This window comes from Aquarana catesbeiana, linkage group LG05, assembly GCF_042186555.1.
Source record: "Aquarana catesbeiana isolate 2022-GZ linkage group LG05, ASM4218655v1, whole genome shotgun sequence".
NCBI lineage: Eukaryota > Metazoa > Chordata > Amphibia > Anura > Ranidae > Aquarana > Aquarana catesbeiana.
The window spans coordinates 411,104,057-411,124,707 of record NC_133328.1 but is presented as its reverse complement, the minus strand read 5'-3'; the positions used below and the strand labels follow the sequence as shown (position 1 = coordinate 411,124,707).

The window sequence follows — 20,651 nt, the reverse complement described above, 5'->3', positions numbered from 1 at the left end:
TAGCCTTAAACAAAATGCCTGAATCTCAAAAATGTACATGAGCTTCTTTTTGGGCAGATTACAGGTGTTTTTCTGCTTTTTACATTGGTGACCATTTGAACTGTGCAAAAACGCAGTAAAAATCGCGGTAAAAATTACTTTCTTCCTGAAAACGAAACGCTTAGGTGTGAATGTAGTCTAACTTTCTGGTAAGTGTCTTTGAGTGTCGCTGGTAGTGTTGGGTGAACAGTTTAAACCAAACAAAAGTTCAGCCCGAACATCACCTGTTCTCCTGTTGGCGGACCTCCGAATTTGCGGGTAGCTTGGCGGGATGTTCGGCCACGAACACCCCACAATGCACTGAGGACTTCACAGTGCTTCTTTGTCCACAGCTACTCCTGCCATAGCTCCAGCATCATGCATGAAAAAGTCAGATGAATTATTTGAACACAGCGTCAGCCACTTGCTTCTTGGGATGCACAGACTTTACTTGATTCTGATGTTGGTTCTGATGTAGAGGAAGAGAGTAACGTGAGCCTACAGAAAGGGGAGAACACTGATCAACAACAAATAGGCAGTCATGTTCCCCCAGCCACAGCGTATTGCCAAGTTGGCTCCAGTGATGATGCAGATGGAGAGGATGATGATGAGGTCACTGACGCAATTTTGGTGCCGGATAGAGCAGTGAAGGAAAGTGTGGGGGAGAAAAAACCACAACCAGGCGGGATGTCCTCCAGAGGCAGCCATCATGGAAGAGTAGAGAGCAGCCACCCTATTCCATCAGATTATGGAGCTGTTATCTCCCGGCCCACTTCCTACAGCTCAGCTGTGTAGGCCATTTTTAGCACATGTGCAGCCGATCACACTGTTGCAATGTGCAATCTCTGCCACAAGCAGATCAAGCATGGAAAAAACACCAGCCATTTGGGTAACACATGCTTGACAAGGCATTTAACCTCCCACCACTCAGCCCATTGGCAAAAGCACCTGAAAGTTACACAAAAGGGGCACAATTCTTCTCTTCCTCACTCCTCACCTTTCATGTCTACCTCTGCTTTATCTCACAACCTCTCAGCAGCCTCCATTGACAGGGATGATAATATAGCAAAAGGTATCACAGGTCCTTGCAACATGTCTGCCAGCAGCACACCACCAGCTGTAGAGTATAGCAGGCAAATTTATCAGCCCCAGCTGCTGCAGTGAAAATAAAAATACACTCCCTGCCACCCACATGCCCATCCTTTCCATTTGGTGGATGCTCCCCCCTTCTGTGAATTTTCGGAATGTGCTGTACCACAATGCAAGGTTCCCAGTCGCTTTTTCTTTTGCACGTAAGGCCATTCCAGCTTTGTACTATCACGTGGAAGGCAATGTTTTGGCATCGTTGGGCAAGGCAGTCAGCCACAAGGTCCACATTACTGCTGACACGTGGTCCAGCAAGCATGGACAGGGACGATCTATTTAATTCACAGCACACTGGGTAATTCTGCTTGCAACTAGGAAGGATGCAGGACAGGGCTCAGTGCTGGAGCTTGTTTTTGCCATCACATCCCCATACAGGTGGTGGTGATGATGATGCAAGATCTATTAACTCTACCTCCTCCTCCATGCCCTCTTCTGCTGGATTGTCCTATGAACCACCAGTACCCCCTAAGCGTTCAAGAAGCCATTCAACAAGTCAGGCTAAAAGATGCTATGCAGTGCTTCAGCTGGTCTGTCTAGGGGACAGGAGCCACACCAGAGCATTCTTTAACCGCTTGCTGACCAGCTGCCATCGTTATACTGTATGGCGGTCGCACAGGCACAGTTGCGGGCAGGCACGTTGCGGAAGCATGCCCGTGGGTCAGGCGGCCCGCGATCACCTATTACAGATGCAGAACGTAAACAAGGCAATTCCCCGTTCTGACAGGGGACATGACAGGGATCTACTGTTCCGAGTGATCAGGAACAGTGATCTCTGTCATGTCCCTGGCAGCCCATCCCCCCTACAGTTAGAACACACCTAGGGAACATATTTACCACCTTGATTGCACCCTAGTGTTAACCCCTTCCCTGCCAATGACATTTATACAGTAATCAGTGGCTATTTATAGTACTGATAACTGTATAAATGTTAATGGTCCCAAAAAAGTGTCCGATCTGTCCGCCGCAGTCCCGCTAAAAAATCGCTGATCACCGCCATTACTAGTAAAAAAAGTTTTGGGGATATTTATTATAGCAAAAAGTAATATTGTTTTTTAAAAAAATTGTCTGGCTTTTTTTGTTTATAACGCAAAAAATAAAAACTGCAGAGGTGATCTAATACCATCAAAAGAAAGCTCTATTTGTGGGAAAAAAAGGACATCAATTTTGTTTGGGTACAACGTCGCACGACCGTGCAATTGTCAGTTAAAAGATGCAGTGCCGTATCGCAAAAATGGCCTGGTCATTAAGGGGGCAGATCCTTCCGGGGCTGAAGTGGTTAAGCTCTGCAGGGGCAGGCTCAGATGTGGTTCACACCACGGAAGCTTGAGCCAGGAATGGTGGTGTACGATAATGGCACCAACCTTCTGTTCGCCCTTCGACAGGGAAAGTTGACACATGTGCCATGCCTGGCACATGTCCTCAATCTTATGGTGCAGCGTTTCTTAACCCCTTCCCACCGAGCGTACGCAGATGTGCGTACTCGGTTTTCCGGGGTTATACCGGGATGATGCCCGCAGCTCAACCAAATTGGGGTAACTTTACTGTTTGTTTTTTTTTTAATTCATGAAAGTGTCCCTTTTCCCAAAAATTTGCGTTTAAAACACCGCTGCACAAATACCGTGTTATATAAAATATTGCAACAATCTCCATTTTATTCTCTAGATTCTCTGCTAAAAAAATATACGTAATGTTTGGGAGTTTTAAGTAATTTTCTAGCAAAAAATACGGATTTTAACTTGTAAACACCAAATTTCAAAAATAGGCTTAGTCATGAAAGGGTTAAATAGGTACCCAGGTTTGCAAGATCTTCTAAAGCAGGCCAGAAGAGTCTGTAGCCATTTCAGGCGGTCATACACAGCCAGTGTTCATTTGGCTGAAATTCAGTGGGAATTCCACCTGCCCGTAAACCACCTGATTTGTGACATGCCCACCAGGTGGAACTCAACTTTGGCAATGCTGCAGTGGCTGTGCATTCAGCAGAGGGCTGTCAATGAGTATCTGTGTGAGTATGGCACAAGGACAGGCTCAGGGCAGCTCCACTTTTTTCCCCCATGCCAATGGCTGCTAATAAAGGATGCATGCACTGTACTGTCACCATTTGAGGAAGCAACAAGGATGGTGAGCCATTACAATGCATGCATCAATGACACAATCCTTCTTGTGTTCCTGCTGGAGCATACTCTGCGTGGCATTATGGACAGGGCACTCAAGTTGGAGCAGCGGAAGGAAGAGGAGGAGTTCCTTTTTCTCTCAAGGCCTGCTTTATGTAGACACCATTCTTGTGATGCCACAGAACACACAAGAGGAGAGGGAGCAGGAGGAGGATTCTAGCAGTTTTGGTGGCATAAAAGCAAAGGAATACATACGTCAAACCTTAAGGGATGGTTTTCAGTCCCAAGAAACAGGGAGTAGTACGTGGCTGGGAGAAGGCAGTTCCAGATACTGTAATCCTTAGTGACCCCGAGGACTCTGCTTTTCATGCCTGCACATGAGGCATGGAGAAAGGGGGCCGCCTCAGTAATGCATCTCATGTTTTTAGTTCTCGGCACCCAGGGCTGTTTTCTTTAAGATCCCATCGGCAGCGTCTGCATCATATGGTAGAAGATTACCTAGAGGCGAAAACAGACATGGACAGCTTTCCAGTAGACGATCTACTGTGTTTCTGGGTGATGAAAATAGACCACTGCCCAGAACTTGCCCAGTATGCAATTGAGCTGCTGGGCTACCCTGCATCCAGCGTGCTTTTCGAACGGGCATTCAGTGATGCTGGAGGTTTTGTGACAGATAAAAGTGCCATGTCTGTCAACAGACTCAGTTGACCATCTGACATTTGTCAAAATGAATCCATCCTGGTTTAGCAGCAGCTATCAAGCCCCTGATGCTGATGTCACTGATTACTTTTTATTGGGATCTCAAATCTTTACAAGACTGTTTAGGCTGCCAATCTTTGTGGGTGTTGATTTTAACTTAAACTAATTTCTTGGTATAGGTTTCATGGGCACAATTAACACCCAAAGACCAATTTTTACACACCTGTTTGACAGGTGCATCAAATTTAATTTTTTTTACAGCAAGGTCACTTCTTGCATTTATCAAGAGTACCTCTAGAAGGTTACAGGGTGAAGGCACCAGCAAAGCCCAATTTTTCTGCAACTGTTTGATCGAGGCATCAAATTTAATTTTTTTTTACAGCAAGGCCAATTCTTGCTTTCATCAGGAGTACCTCTTTAGGGTTACAATGTGAAGGCAACACCCAAAGCCAATTTTTTCCGCACCTGTTACTTCTATCCAAAGTCTGCAAAAAGACACACCAGATTTTATCTAAAATAAAATTGTTAATCTTGGCCTGAGTGTACTATAACTTGGCTTCTTCACAGAAGGCTTGCTCACTGTGGTACAAAACTTTATTTCCATCCAAAGTCTGCCAAAGAGATGCCAGAATTTACCCAAAAAATCTCTACTCTTTTTCCGAGTGCACTAAATTGTGGCCTCATCATACAGACTGGCTCCCCAAGCCATTGTTTACAAAATAAAGAGAGCTTGCAGGGAAAATCAATTTAAATGTAATTTTATTCTTTATAAATGTCAGTATTGCTGCAGCAGGTTCTATACATGGTACAGATGTGCCATTATACAGGCAGACTCCCCCAGGCACTATAGCTAAAGGAATTTGTATTTTTTATTGTTTCACTTTAAGCATCATTAAAATCACTGCTCCTTAGTGTCAATGCAAATTTATTATTTTTTTAAATATCGTTTTTAAAGAAACAGTGATTTTAGTGATGGCTAAAGTGAAACAATACAAATGAAAAATTCCTTTAAATATAGTGCCTGGGAGTCCCCCTTAGTCTGCCTGTAAAGTGGCGCATCTGTACTGTGTACTGAACCTGCTGCTCTTTTTTAAAAGTCTTTTGCATTGGCACATGTCCTCCAGGGCAGTATGCGGGGATCCCATACCCTCTTTATGGCCAATAACCTGCATATAAGCCTTAAAAATTGGGACTTTTGATTTTTCAAGTTCGGGTCCCATAGACTTCAATGGGGTTTGTTGTTCGGGTCCGAACTTTTGCGATGTTCGAGAGTTCTGCTGCAAACCCCCAAAAAGACCAACAATTTTGAAAAAAAAGCAATTTTTTTACTTTCTAAAAAAAAACCACATCCTATAAAAAAAAAATTGAAAAAATCTAATTTCTTCATCAATTTCTGTCAATATGTATTCTGCTACATATTTTCGCCACCGGTGGCACGTTTGCATGCCCCAGACCCGAAAGTGTCAGATCAAGTACTAGGTACGTGATATGGCGCAGAACGGCTGCCCTGCCACGATATATTTACGGTGGGTGGTCCGCAAGTGATTAACTTAAGAGATCAGTACGTCTGGTAAGTGTATCTGCTTTTAGGTGTGAGCACTGCTGGGAGCATGGAGGTGTATTGTACTCCATACTTATGAGTTACAAAGCACGGTGAAGGAATACAAAAATGAGAAACTAGAATTTGAAAACTGTTCAGATTTGGGACTTTTTGATGCTGTATAGACTTTGCTTTTCCACAAAATAGATGGACACTGATTAATGTATGAAAAAGCACTTTATTTTGAATCACAAAAAGTTGTTTATTATACAGGATTTATATAGCGCCAACAGTTTGCGCAGCGCTTAACAAAATGAAGGCATTACAATTTGGTACAAGAGGAATCAGAGGGCCCTGCTCGCTGGAGCTTACAATCTGTTTATGAATTGCTTTAGAGATACAGTATAGTATTATCAGTGTTTTCCAAGTGACATTGATCAGTTCTGTACCTCTGGCATGCAGTAAAATGTGACTTCCAACTGTCTGTTTACATCCCTGTGGGGTAATGGTAAAATATGTCCTGTACATGTTCGGTGCATTTTGTTGTAAATTCAACACTAATTGATCCAGTATTTTGAACCAAATCATCTTGTATTCAGTATTTCTGCAGATGTTAGACTACTTTCTGATTTTTCCAAGAATATTTTCAAAGCCATATTTAAAGAATTTGTTTTATTTTATGACAGATAAGAAGTAGAGCTACCGTCATGAGACATGTTGTGAAAAATGGCCTACTCTGGGATGATTTATACATTGGATTTCAAACACGAATTCAGAGGGACCCAGATATCTACCATCACCAGTATGTTTCTGATTTCTCTTTTACAGATATTTGTACATTTACATAGTTCCCAACTCTCCCTGATTTTGAACAAAGTCCCTCTGTCCCTCTTTCCTCCTCATTTTGGTCTGACCTATATAGTTGTATATAAAAAGCACTTTTTATCTTTCAAAAAGTGTTTCCCAGTGGTAAACCTTTTATCTAGTTTCTAAACTGCTGCATTTGTAAATATCAAAAGCCAATATAAGGAATAGTAGTGGGTAAAAAAAAAGCACTTGTGGGTTTAGCTAATCATTTTTTTGTATGATTCTCCTTTAAAGGGGGCGTGGCATGGGGGTGTCCTATGCCTACAATACATTTGCTAATAGGTGTCTCTCATTCCCATCTCAAAGTTGGGAGGTATGCATTTTTCCCTGTACTTTTTTTGTGTTTTGTATGATTGTGTACAAGTCCTACAAATTTAGCAATACAATTTAGCAATACAAACTGAAAATGGCAAAAAAATCATAAGGCCCTTTGCACTAGGTGTATAGTTCCTGTGTGTTCAATCCTGGTGTTGTAGAGTCTGGGTGGCACAGGTGCAGCGTCCAACCCCGCTGCCTGCAGCGTGCCTAAGGCTGGTCATACATGGTGCAAAATTCTTTCCTCCAACCACAGGCTGGTTGCACCCAAGTTGATTGATCTAAAAATTTGGTACATTCAGCCTGCCCATTAACAGATTCAAACTGTGTATGGCCGGCCAAAGTCTGTGACAGACTGAAATATGCAGCAGCTGGACGGGGCTGAATGCTGTACTGGAGTTTAGGGTTCTATGCATCCAGGTACAAATGCTTGGGACACAGGCATTCCTGGCTTTAACAAATTGTTTTTTTCAGTGATCTGACAACAGTTACAGATGTATTATTTTGTGGATTCTTTGAAAAGTGTTTCCATATCAGGCTATTGCGACAATAGCTTTAGAAAAGTGAAACCTTCTGCCAGTTTGTAGAAATATAGATATAAAGACTATATCATCCATTCAAATACCAACCATTGCACCACCTGCCTGGAGTTTGCCATGTGCCTGCATGGGTTTCCTCTGGGTTTTCTCCCACACTCCAAAAGACATGCTGGTAGGTTATTTGGCTCCTGTCTCTATTGACCCTGGTATGTGTATGTAAGAATGTGAGTTAGGCCCCTTTCACACTGGGGCGGTTTGCAGGCACTATTGCGCTAAAAATAGCGCCTGCCAACTGACCTAAAACTGCCGCTACTGTTTCTTCAGTGTGAAAGCCCGAGCACTGAAGCGGTGTGCTGGCAGGAGAGAAAAAAACTCCTGCAAACAGCATCTTTGGAGCGGTGAAGGAGCGGTGTATTCACTGCTCCTAAACCGCTCCTGCCCATTGAAATCAATAGGGCACCGCGGCTATACCGCGGCTATACCGCTGCTGTAGCGGCGCTATGCGATTGGTTTTAACCCTTTTTCGGCTGCCAGTGGGGGTTAAAACCGCACCGCTAGCGGCCGAATACCACCGCTAAAACAACGGTAAAGCTGCGCTAAAAATAACGTTGTTTTACCGCCAACGCCCCCACCGCCCCAGTGTGAAAGGGGCCTTAGGGACTTTAGTTTGTAAGCCCTTGAGGGCAGGGACTGATGTGAACGTATACAGTATCTCATAAAAATTAGTACACCCCTCACATTTTTGTAAATATTTTATTATCTTTTCATGTCACAACACTGAAGAAATGACACTTTGCTACAATGTAAAGTAGTGAGTGTACAGCTTGTATAACAGTGTAAATTTTCTGTCCCCTCAAAATAACTCAATACACAGCCATTACCCGCTTCAGCCCCAGAAGATTTTACCTCCTTCCTGACCAGAGCACTTTTTGCGATTTGGCACTGCATTGCTTTAATTGACAATTGCGCGGTCGTGCGACGTTGCACCCAAACAAAATTGACGTCCTTTTTTTCCTAACAAATAGAGCTTTCTTTTGGTGGTATTTGATCACCTCTGAGGTTTTTATTTTTTGCGCTAGAAACAAAAAAGAGCGATAATTTTGAAAAAAACGCATTATATTTTATTTTTCGCTATAATAAATATCCCCCAAAAATATATAAAAAAACATTTTTTCCCTCAGTTTAGGCCAATATGTATTCTACTACATTTTTTTGGTAAATTATAATATTGCAATAAGCGTATATTGATTGGTTTGCACAAAAGTTATAGCGTCTACAAAATAGGGGATAGATTTATAGCATTTTTATTATTAATTTTTTTTTTTACTAGTAATAGAGGCGATCTGCGATTTTTATCAGGACTGCAACACTATGGTGGACACGTCGGACAATTTTGATTTTTTGGGACCATTGGCATTAATACAGTGATCAGTGCGATTAAAAATGCATTGATTATTGTAAAAATTTCACTGGCAGTGAAGGGGTTAACACTAGGGGGGAGTGAAGGGGTTAAGTGTGTCCTAGTTTGTGTTCTAACTGAAGGGGGATGGGGACTGTGCAGGAAAGATAACAGATTGTCTGTTCATACTCTGCATGAACAGATGATCTGTCTATTCTCCCCTTAGAGAACCGAAAACTGTGTGTTTACACACAGATCCCGGTTCTCCGTGTCTCAGCGGTGATCGCGGGAGCTGGGCGGTGATCGAGACTGTCGGGCACTCTCATCGGCTCGGGGGGCGAGCGGGGGGCGGCGCGCCTCTTAGTGACCACAGGGTGAACCGACATTACATTACGCCGTTTCGCCAAGCCGTGCCATTCTGCCGCAGTACAACTGCGGCGGCTGGTCGGCATGTGGTTAATGTCTAAACCGCTGGAAATAAAAGTGAGTACACCTCTAATTGAAAATGCCCAAATTGGGCCCAGATTGTCAATATTTTGTGTGGCCACCATTATTTTCCAGCACTGCCTTAGCCCTCTTGGGCATGGAGTTCACCAGAGCTTCACAGGTTGCCACTGGAGTCCTCTTCCACTCCTACATGACAATATCACGTAGCTGGTGGATGTTAGAGACCTTGCGCTCCTCCACCTTCCGTTTGAGGATGCCCCACAGATGCTCAATAGGGTTTAGGTCTGGAGACATGTGTAGCACCCTGGAGTTTAGGCAGGGTTGCTCCTCGCAAATTTACTTGCCAGGAGTAGTTATCCTGGTCGATTGTTAGAGATCTATTGATTTCTCCCTAAGTTTTGCCTTGTTGCACTTTTCTCTTCTACCACTAGGTGGCCAGTAGGTCCTTTTATCATCATTCTTTCTAATGTTCAGATATCATAATTATATTAGAAAAATATTTTTAATTTAACTTATTTACCAGTTTTTCCTCCTACATAATAATATGTGGCTTTGAGTGTCAATTCCATTCGGCCCACTAGATGGCGTGTATAGGTTTAGATCATGCCCTCTAATGCATTCTATTATTCTATCAATCTAACCCTTCCCTCGTAAATAGGAGTTTGTGATTGGCCGACGAGGGTAACGTCAGCCTTTCCCATTGCTATTCGATACACACATCCTTTTCTAACAGGATGTTGTGATGACGCCATCCGAGCTTCATAGCGAGGCTTGGTTTCGTTTTGTCTCTATAAGTAGCGATGAATCAGTGCGTCGCCCGTTCCCATGACGACGTCCAATAGGACGAAACGTACGTCGGAAGGTCGACGCGCTGACGTCATCGTTTCCATTCTATCGAACGGGTGTATGCTAGCCGGCCGGCTGTTTTTTGTGATACGATTTTAAACCTACAATCTATGTAAGTGCTTTTACCTATTTTACAATAAAATAACCTAACGGATTCACACTATGGAGGAAATTCCTTTTATTTCTGGGTTCCCCTGGTATGCTGTTTGAGGTCCGGTCCAGGAGAGTTCCTGCCTACCCCTTTCTTGCGAGGAGGTCCATAGAGCTGTGCCCCCCGTGTGGATATCTAAAGATAAGCTAATATCTAGCTTACCTATGGTAAGCGTACATCTTATGAGGTGGAGGATTTCTCACTGGGTGCTGAGTGTTTAACTGGTTAACCGTTTGATCACCTTCTATCAGCTCTGTTTCCAGGGACTCATTTCTCTGAACATTTTCACTTATTTTTGATATTTTTTGAAATTCCTTGCAATTGTTGTCATTTGGTTTTTATTTCACCTTATTATTCATTTATTCTTATTGTATGGTTTTCAGTTACTTTTCAATATTCAATCGAATGTTGCTTTTTATTATTCACCTAATCATATATGGTGTTCAATATGCGTTTTTAGCGCAGTCTTTTTTTGATTTTTCTTTATATGTTTGTGTGCACGCCTCACTTTAAGACTGCAGCTTATTATATATTCTATTCTGCTAATCATTAGTAGAACAACCTTTATGTTAGCGCGGTATTGTTTATGGTTTATTTTGTCTACTCACATTTTGTGGCTGTAATACTGCTGCTATTTATAGGTTTCCCACAACCAGTGTCCTTTATTGGTTTCACTTAAAACCTCCCTCAAATGGATGTTTTTGATTACAGAGCCGCTAGGCAGTTTAACACTGATGGTGTATTTGAGTCATACAAAGAGGATGAGGGAGACCTCAGCGGCCTTTTCACAAGACTTAAGAATTTGACCATATCTGAAATACACACTCAGTGGGACATAGCCTATCTTGACACTTATGTTAAAGGGGGTATGGTGCCTAGAAGTCTCAGATGGGAGGTCAGCCCACAGAAAGGCGATGTCCAACTAGAAGAGTGGTTTAGTTATTTTAATACAGCGGGAATAGATTTTTTAAAATTTCTCATTGGTCGTAAAAAAACTAAACTCACTAGGTTAGATGATGAAATCAAAAGCATCAAAGAGAAACTAAGCCCCCTTAAGGAGAGTAATGATTACAAAGAAAAATCGCTCTCCCTCCTTTCCTTATTAGAAAAGGAGGAAAGGGATCAGAGAATCAAAAAGAAAAAGAAATACAATAGAGATCTATTAGATTACCAAGGGGCAGTAGTTTTTGAATGGCAAAAAAAATTATTAGCCGAGCAAAACTCAGCGGAAAATATGGAGTGGGGTCCATCTAACCCAGGAGGACTACCCCCAGCCATGGTGTATGCCCCCCCTCCATCACAACCCAACCTTTCCGGGCCCTTCCCGGGAGGCCATAATGGCCCCTCTGGCAGGTCCCAACAGGGAACACAACCCTCTTCCTCCAGACGAGGGGTGGGCGAGAGGGGAGGCGCTCCACCTTACTACCCGCCCTCTCAACCAAGACGATCTCGGGGGACAGGTGGTTCCAACCATGGAGGACGAGGGAGGGGTAGAGGTTCTGGCAATAAAAGACCCATGGGTGGTCACCCTTTTGGGGGCAGATCACATGATCAATATAATGGGTATAAAGATCACCTGCCATCTCCCCGTATTTTCAACTTTGAACCCCACCCAGACCACCCTTATGGCCCTAATTATGACCCTAATATAGGTTATTATGAGGGTAGGCCTCGAGAGTTTCAGAATCTTGGACCCAGAATCACTAGCAGAGAGTACTCGGAATATAATATCAGCACCCACAATCAATTTTACCCTCTAAGTGGCCTAACCAATTGGCCCCACAGTTCCATCCCAGATCGGGGGGACCCATAGACGATGGGAGTAAACCTGGCCCCTCTAGTTCTAATTATCAGCAATGGGGTTTTCACAGGCCAGGCCAAGGCACCAAAAGGCCAGCAGACCAAAGAGAGGAACTAGAGGGGGGAGGCGATTGCGATCTAAAAAGGAAAAAAGCATAACCAATAATGGTATATTCAATTTAAGTTCTGTTTCCTTAAATGATTCTGAAAAATCTTTACTCAACAAAGGTCTTAAATTTGCACCACCGAGAGGTTTGAATAAGTTTCAGACTTTTATAGATGTGCACAAATTTGTCCGCAAGGTCAACATTAAAAGGTATTTAACCTCTAATCCTATTACTAATACTACAACTGGTTCCAATGAATACCGTCACTCGGGGTTATCAAATGCCTCCCTTTTCAACCCTCCCGGGGCTATAGCCCCCTCATTGAAGGTGTTTAAAGATCTAGTCCTTAAGGATTTGGAGCAATTACCCCTCAAAAGAGTATACTTTGATAAAAACCTGAAAACTGGTCTAGATTCTTTGTGTCACAATAAAAACTTAGTCATTAGACCGGCAGATAAGGGGGGTGGCATTATAGTTTTGGACAGGAATGACTATCTTAAAGAAATGTCTAACATCCTGGGGGATCGTGACACCTATACCCCCCTTAGATCAGACCCAAAAGCCCAATACAAAAAAGAATTGGAGGCGCTAATCAAGTTCGGGTCAGAACAGGGGATCCTAGATAACAAGGAGAAAGCCTATCTGGTACCAAAAGCCCCCCGTACCCCTGTTCTTTATTACCTGCCAAAAATTCACAAACATCCTACCTGCCCCCCGGGACGTCCCATTGTGAGTGGAATTGATTCCATATCGTCCCGGGTGGGCAGGTATATAGATTTCTATCTACAACCATTAGTTACCAAGATGCCGTCGTACTTAAAGGATACCCGTCATGTAATCAATTTACTTTCTAACTACACCCCTGGGCCCAATTGGTGGTTGGTGACAGCGGACGTCGCCTCATTGTACACCATAATACCCCACAATCTGGGACTGTTTGCAGTTGAATATTATCTCAGACGAGATTCGTCATTGTTTGATGAACAAATATGTTTCATTATGCAACTACTCCATTTTGTGGCTACTAGAAATTATTTTTGGTTTGGGGGTCAGTTTTACAGGCAGGACAGGGGGGTCGCCATGGGGGCAAAGTATGCCCCCAGCTTGGCGAACCTCTTCATGGCCTTGTGGGAGGAGGATGTCATCTATGCCCAACAGAAACCTCAGGTGGTGTTGTGGGCTAGATATATAGATGACATCCTCCTCCTATGGAATGGCGATCGTGAAGATCTCGATGCATATATGGTGGGGCTGAATAATAACGACCGGGGGATCCGACTTTCATATGAGGCCAGCCAGTCTGAAATTAATTTCTTGGACCTAAAGATTGGTGTGAAGGATGGGGAATTTACCACAGCCACCTTCTTTAAAAACACAGATCGGAATTCCTATATACCGACGGACAGCTGCCATCATGAGGCCTGGTTGAGGTCTGTGCCAAAGAGCCAATTTATCCGTTTAAAACGTAATTGTTCTAACCATGCTGAGTTTTTAGCCCAAGCGGATATTTTATTAAAACGTTTCCTAGAGAAGGGTTATGTGGAAACATCTCTGAGGAACACATTAGATGAAGTGGCCAAAATCGATAGATGCACTCTACTTGAAACTAGGAAGCCTCACCTTGAGAGGGTACCCGTAATTCCCTTTATTACCACCTATTCCTCCCAACATAACAATGTAGCTAAGCTAATAAAAAAGCATTGGCATGTTCTCAAAAATGACCATGTGCTTGGTCCTATCCTTCCTGCTAAACCACAGGTAATCTATAGAGGTGCCCCCTCTCTCAGGAATAGAGTGGCCCCAAATGTCCTAGATCCTCCTCTTACTAAAAAAGGATTTTTTGAATACTTGATTGGTTTCTATCAGTGCAGGAGGTGTAGGGTATGTTCTCTTAGTGGTTGCACACATAGAAGGACACATAACTTCATTTCCACCAGCACTCAGATGGAATTTGAAATTAGATCATTCATTACATGTTCCACAGAGCGAGTGGTGTACCTTCTTCAATGCCCTTGCGGCCTACAATACGTAGGAAGAACCAAGCGCCCCTTATCTGTAAGGCTTAACGAACACATTACTAACATCCTCACTGGTTTCCCCAAACACCCGGTCTCAAGACACTATCTAGAAGCACATGATCGCAACCCTAGGAAAACCATCTTCCTTGGTATCGATAGGTACACTCCACATTGGAGGGGGGGGTCTGTCATACGAGGAATTTCCAGGCTCGAGATGACCTGGATACACAGATTGAAGTGTTACACCCCCTTTGGGCTCAACGTTGATGTAGATTTAAACGCCTTTATAGATAATTCTTAAGTCAATATACCATATTATCCTACTATCCTACCATTATTCCATCCATAATACTGAGTCGGGTCATGAGGGGTGACATTTCTAATACAATATCTGGATATATTTTTTTATATATTTTTTTATTGTATTTTCATTCTTTTTTTTTTTTTTTTTTTTTTTTTTTTATTTTATTGTATTTTCATTCTTATTTTTATTTTGGGTACATTACAATTTTTTGTATTGACATGCTGTCTATAAAATCTTGTAAACTCTCTCTGATTCTCTGAAGGCGTCAGTAGGTCCTTTTATCATCATTCTTTCTAATGTTCAGATATCATAATTATATTAGAAAAATATTTTTAATTTAACTTATTTACCAGTTTTTCCTCCTACATAATAATATGTGGCTTTGAGTGTCAATTCCATTCGGCCCACTAGATGGCGTGTATAGGTTTAGATCATGCCCTCTAATGCATTCTATTATTCTATCAATCTAACCCTTCCCTCGTAAATAGGAGTTTGTGATTGGCCGACGAGGGTAACGTCAGCCTTTCCCATTGCTATTCGATACACACATCCTTTTCTAACAGGATGTTGTGATGACGCCATCCGAGCTTCATAGCGAGGCTTGGTTTCGTTTTGTCTCTATAAGTAGCGATGAATCAGTGCGTCGCCCGTTCCCATGACGACGTCCAATAGGACGAAACGTACGTCGGAAGGTCGACGCGCTGACGTCATCGTTTCCATTCTATCGAACGGGTGTATGCTAGCCGGCCGGCTGTTTTTTGTGATACGATTTTAAACCTACAATCTATGTAAGTGCTTTTACCTATTTTACAATAAAATAACCTAACGGATTCACACTATGGAGGAAATTCCTTTTATTTCTGGGTTCCCCTGGTATGCTGTTTGAGGTCCGGTCCAGGAGAGTTCCTGCCTACCCCTTTCTTGCGAGGAGGTCCATAGAGCTGTGCCCCCCGTGTGGATATCTAAAGATAAGCTAATATCTAGCTTACCTATGGTAAGCGTACATCTTATGAGGTGGAGGATTTCTCACTGGGTGCTGAGTGTTTAACTGGTTAACCGTTTGATCACCTTCTATCAGCTCTGTTTCCAGGGACTCATTTCTCTGAACATTTTCACTTATTTTTGATATTTTTTGAAATTCCTTGCAATTGTTGTCATTTGGTTTTTATTTCACCTTATTATTCATTTATTCTTATTGTATGGTTTTCAGTTACTTTTCAATATTCAATCGAATGTTGCTTTTTATTATTCACCTAATCATATATGGTGTTCAATATGCGTTTTTAGCGCAGTCTTTTTTTGATTTTTCTATAATAAATATCCCCCAAAAATATATAAAAAAACATTTTTTCCCTCAGTTTAGGCCAATATGTATTCTACTACATTTTTTTGGTAAATTATAATATTGCAATAAGCGTATATTGATTGGTTTGCACAAAAGTTATAGCGTCTACAAAATAGGGGATAGATTTATAGCATTTTTATTATTAATTTTTTTTTTTACTAGTAATAGAGGTGATCTGCGATTTTTATCAGGACTGCAACACTATGGTGGACACGTCGGACAATTTTGATTTTTTGGGACCATTGGCATTAATACAGTGATCAGTGCGATTAAAAATGCATTGATTATTGTAAAAATTTCACTGGCAGTGAAGGGGTTAACACTAGGGGGGAGTGAAGGGGTTAAGTGTGTCCTAGTTTGTGTTCTAACTGAAGGGGGATGGGGACTGTGCAGGAAAGATAACAGATTGTCTGTTCATACTCTGCATGAACAGATGATCTGTCTATTCTCCCCTTAGAGAACCGAAAACTGTGTGTTTACACACAGATCCCGGTTCTCCGTGTCTCAGCGGTGATCGCGGGAGCTGGGCGGTGATCGAGACTGTCGGGCACTCTCATCGGCTCGGGGGGCGAGCGGGGGGCGGCGCGCCTCTTAGTGACCACAGGGTGAACCGACATTACATTACGCCGTTTCGCCAAGCCGTGCCATTCTGCCGCAGTACAACTGCGGCGGCTGGTCGGCATGTGGTTAATGTCTAAACCGCTGGAAATAAAAGTGAGTACACCTCTAATTGAAAATGCCCAAATTGGGCCCAGATTGTCAATATTTTGTGTGGCCACCATTATTTTCCAGCACTGCCTTAGCCCTCTTGGGCATGGAGTTCACCAGAGCTTCACAGGTTGCCACTGGAGTCCTCTTCCACTCCTACATGACGATATCACGTAGCTGGTGGATGTTAGAGACCTTGCGCTCCTCCACCTTCCGTTTGAGGATGCCCCACAGATGCTCAATAGGGTTTAGGTCTGGAGACATGTGTAGCACCCTGGAGTTTAGGCAGGGTTGCTCCTCGCAAATTTACTTGCCAGGAGTAGTTATCCTGGTCGATTGTTAGAGATCTATTGATTTCTCCCTAAGTTTTGCCTTGTTGCACTTTTCTCTTCTACCACTAGGTGGCCAGGTACTTGGTGGTATTAGATATGAGAAGTGCAACCCAAGGTCAGGTTATGGGTATATGGGGTATCTCAGCCAATGGGCAGGGGTTTTCTTTGATCCCTTGGCCTGCTGGGAGAACCTATATATTTGGGTGGAGTCAGGTGATCTAGGTTCTGTGCCAACTGGAGGGCTGTCTGGGTGGACATGTGTTGTATTGCCCGGGCTGCTAGGCCGGAGATTGGGCCTATCCTGGGCACATCTGGCTGCTAGGCTGTCTGAGAGCCTATCCAGAAGCAAGAGAGCAGCGCAGGGTTGGGATTGCGGCCGGCAAAATGGCGGTTCTGTCGGCCAGAGAACCTGTCATGGTCAGAGGTAGAGGGGAAGCTGTCGCCAGTAATGGACTATCTGCCTTATTACCAGGGACCACAGTGAGTAACTGAAGCAAGTACCGGAGCAGCATTCTTACCAACCGGGGACGGTGAAGAATCGGGAAACTTCAGTGGAAATCAAGCCAGGGACCCAGCAAGCGGAGGTGACGCTCCCACAGCAGCCTTGTGTGTCAAGCTAGGGACCGAGCAGGCCAGCATGGGTGAAGCTTGAGGGTTTTCTAGATTGCCAAGCTAGGGACCCAGCAGAGAAGGAGGGTGACGCTTGAGGAAGATACCACCGTGAAGATTGAAGGAGCTCAAGGGATTCAGTGGCAGTGAATCAGAGGGTCTAGTAAGAGACCGGGAGCTCAGTGTGCTGAAAAACTACAAGGAGAGATTGTAGTGGAAGATAAAAGAACTGTTAAACTTCAAGTTAGAAACTGTTAAAAACTGTTGCCATAGGAGACAGCATTCCTGCACATGCAGATGTGGCGTCTTGCTGGATGCCTTTCCCTGCATGGCTGTCCTCCTGTTGAAGTCTCGGAGACCTTAAGGGTGTCCTGGCCCTAACCCTCTTTCCCCCAAAAAGATTGTTAAGAGAAATAAACTTTCTTTTGCATTTAAGAAGTGTCTGACGCCCAATGACTGTCACCATCTTTGCACCCACTATGCCTTACATACAGAAGGATGTCAGCTATCTCTGGCCTTGGAGGTTCTCATCAGACCAAAAGAGGCCTGGGACCTAGCTACACATGCTTGGCCAGTCCATCACCTTTACCGTCGGCTTCTTTAGCAGGGCAGTAGTCATCTTGGAGGTGTGTTTTTGGTTGTTATTATGTTGAAATACTGCCCTGCAGCCCAGTCTCTGAAGGGAGGGGATCATCCTCTGCTTCAGAATGTCACAGTACATGTTGGCATTCATGGTTCCCTCAATGAACTGTAGCTCCCCAGTGCTGGCAGCACTCATGCAGTCTCAGACCATGACACTCCCACCACCATGCTTGACCTTAGGCAAGACACACTTGTCTTTGTACTCCTCACCTGGTTGCCACCACACACACTTGACACCATCTGAACCAAATAAGTTTATCTTGGTCTCATTAGACCACAGAACATGGTTCCAGTAATCCATGTCCTTGGTCTGCTTGTCTTCAGCAAACTGTTTGCGGGCTTTCTTGTGCATCATCTTTAGAAGAGGCTTCCTTCTGGGACGACAGCCATGCAGACCAATTTGATGCAGTGTGCGGCGTATGGTCTGAGCACTGACCGGCTGACCCCCCCACCCCTTCAACCTCTGCAGCAATGCTGGCAGCACTCATACACCTATTTCCCAAAGACATCCTCTGGATATGACGCTAAGCACGTACACTCAACTTCTTTGGTTGACCATGGCGAGGCCTGTTCTGAGTGGAACCTGTCCTGTTAAACCGCTGTATGGTCTTGGCCACCGTGCTGCAGCTCAGTTTAAGGGTCTTGGCAATCTTCTTATAGCTGAAGCCATCTTTATCTAGAGCGACAATTCTTTTTTTCAGATCCTCAGAGAATTCTTTGCCATGAGGTGACATATTGAACTTTCAGTGACCAGTATCAGAGAGTGAGAGCGATAACACCAAATTTAACACACCTGCTCCCCATTCACACCTGAGACCTTGTAACACTAACGAGTCACATGACACCAGGGAGGGGAAAAAAATGGCTAATTGGGCCCAATCTGGACATTTTCACTTAGGGGTGTACTCACTTTTGTTGCCAGCGGTTTAGACATTAATGGTTGTGTGTTCAGTTATTTTGAGGGGACAGTAAATTTACACTGTTATACAAGGTGTACACTCACTACTTTACATTGTAGGAAAGTGTCATTTGTTCAGTATTGTCACATGAAAAATATTTACAAAAATGTGAGGGGTGTACTCACTTTTGTGAGATACTGTGTGTGCGCGTGTATGTGTGTATGTATATATATATATATATATATATAATGTGTGTGTGTATATATATATATATATATATATATATATATAATGTGTGTGTGTGTATATATATACATATATATATATATATATATATATATATATATATATATATATATATATATATATATATATATATATATATATGTGTATATATATATATATATATATATACATATATATACACACACACATTATACACACACATTATATATATATATATATTGACTGAGATAAGTACCTGTAATAAATATATAAAAAATATTGTTTGTACTATAGGTATATTTCTGAGCAAGGGTCATGTTTGAATATGTAATATATTTTTAAATATATAATGAGGTTTCTGCATTAACACCACTGATACCTATCTCTTCTAGATTCTGGAACCATTTTCAGATCATGCTGCCTCTAACACCACCTGACTGGAATGCATTTTTGGAACAAGAGAAACAAAATAGGAATAATGCACAGAATTGCAGTGTAATGTAAATCATTACCAGAAAACATGTTACAACCTGCAGTAGATGCTGAAACTCCCTTTAATTGCAAATCTGCCAATGAATGTATATTGATCTTATGATAATCAGGAGGTCCAAAAATGTAAATCTGATTTTCTCCTTTAGAATTACTAAAAACTGTATAGTGAAAGTGTTCATCTAAGCAATTCATGCCATTAACAGGGTTATTCAAAAGTTAAATGCTCACCTAGAAGTCCCAATGCCACACAGCTGTATGATGTAGTCTTAAAAACCATCTGCATATGAAGCTGTACAAGTTGCAGTTACTGCCGGTGTTCTGCCGAGAAAGTTCCCCTCGGCGGATAAGGACCCCCCTCTACTGCGCAGGCGCAGCGCTTGGGCAGTAGGAGCCGGCGGAAATAGACGAAGTCGAATAGAATAGAAATCAGCTGTACACGGTGCCTGTAAGAAGGCCCCTCGCGGGCTCGCTTCGCCCGGCACTTTTTTATTCTCCCTCTAGGTCCACTTGGATGGTGGGGCTTGAACCTGGACCCAGGGCGCAGGCGCCGTGTACAGCTGATTGAGTTTTTTCAGCTTTGGCTATTTTTGGCGGCTCCTAGTCGTTCCTACTGCGCAAGTGATGCGCCTGCGCAGTACAGGGGGGTCCTTATCCGCGGGGAGAACTTTCTCGGCAAGACACCAGCATTGCATCCCGTTGACCATAACAGAAGGCTCCAATTTTGCGCTGCAATTCTGCAGTAATGGAAGAGATCAATTTTTCTAAATTACTAATGTTTTCGGAACCAACGTTTCATCTCTCTGGTAAAGTTAATCGATATGATGTAAGAATTTGAGAGGGAAAGTCCTTGCATAGTTGTGGAAAATGAAAGAGACTCGTCGAAGCTGAATATGTTTTGCGCCATTTCTGTAAGCAAAGTTTATGGAGCTTTTTTTTTTTTTTAAACTGTGACAGGATTTTCATGTCTGGACATGCTAACTTCAAGAAGATTCAAATGACTTGATTTTCATGCAAGATGATGCCCTGTGTCCTTTCCACTTGGAGGTCTGGTGTTATCTGAATGACACCATTCCAGGATGATGGATTGGAAGA

At 43.0% G+C, this 20,651-nt stretch overlaps 1 protein-coding gene across 1 annotated transcript in view; it reads left to right on the top strand.

The window, feature by feature from the left end:
* LOC141145914 (cytidine monophosphate-N-acetylneuraminic acid hydroxylase-like) overlaps positions 1 to 19,805 on the top strand; it is a 135,971-nt gene extending 116,166 nt beyond the window's left edge. The window contains exons 12-13 of the mRNA XM_073632717.1: positions 6,201 to 6,316; positions 19,460 to 19,805. Of these exons, the coding sequence (XP_073488818.1) occupies positions 6,201 to 6,316; positions 19,460 to 19,571 (228 nt within the window). The 3' untranslated portion in view covers positions 19,572 to 19,805. The remainder of the gene's footprint in view (positions 1 to 6,200; positions 6,317 to 19,459) is intronic.
* The last annotated feature ends 846 nt before the right edge of the window (positions 19,806 to 20,651 follow it).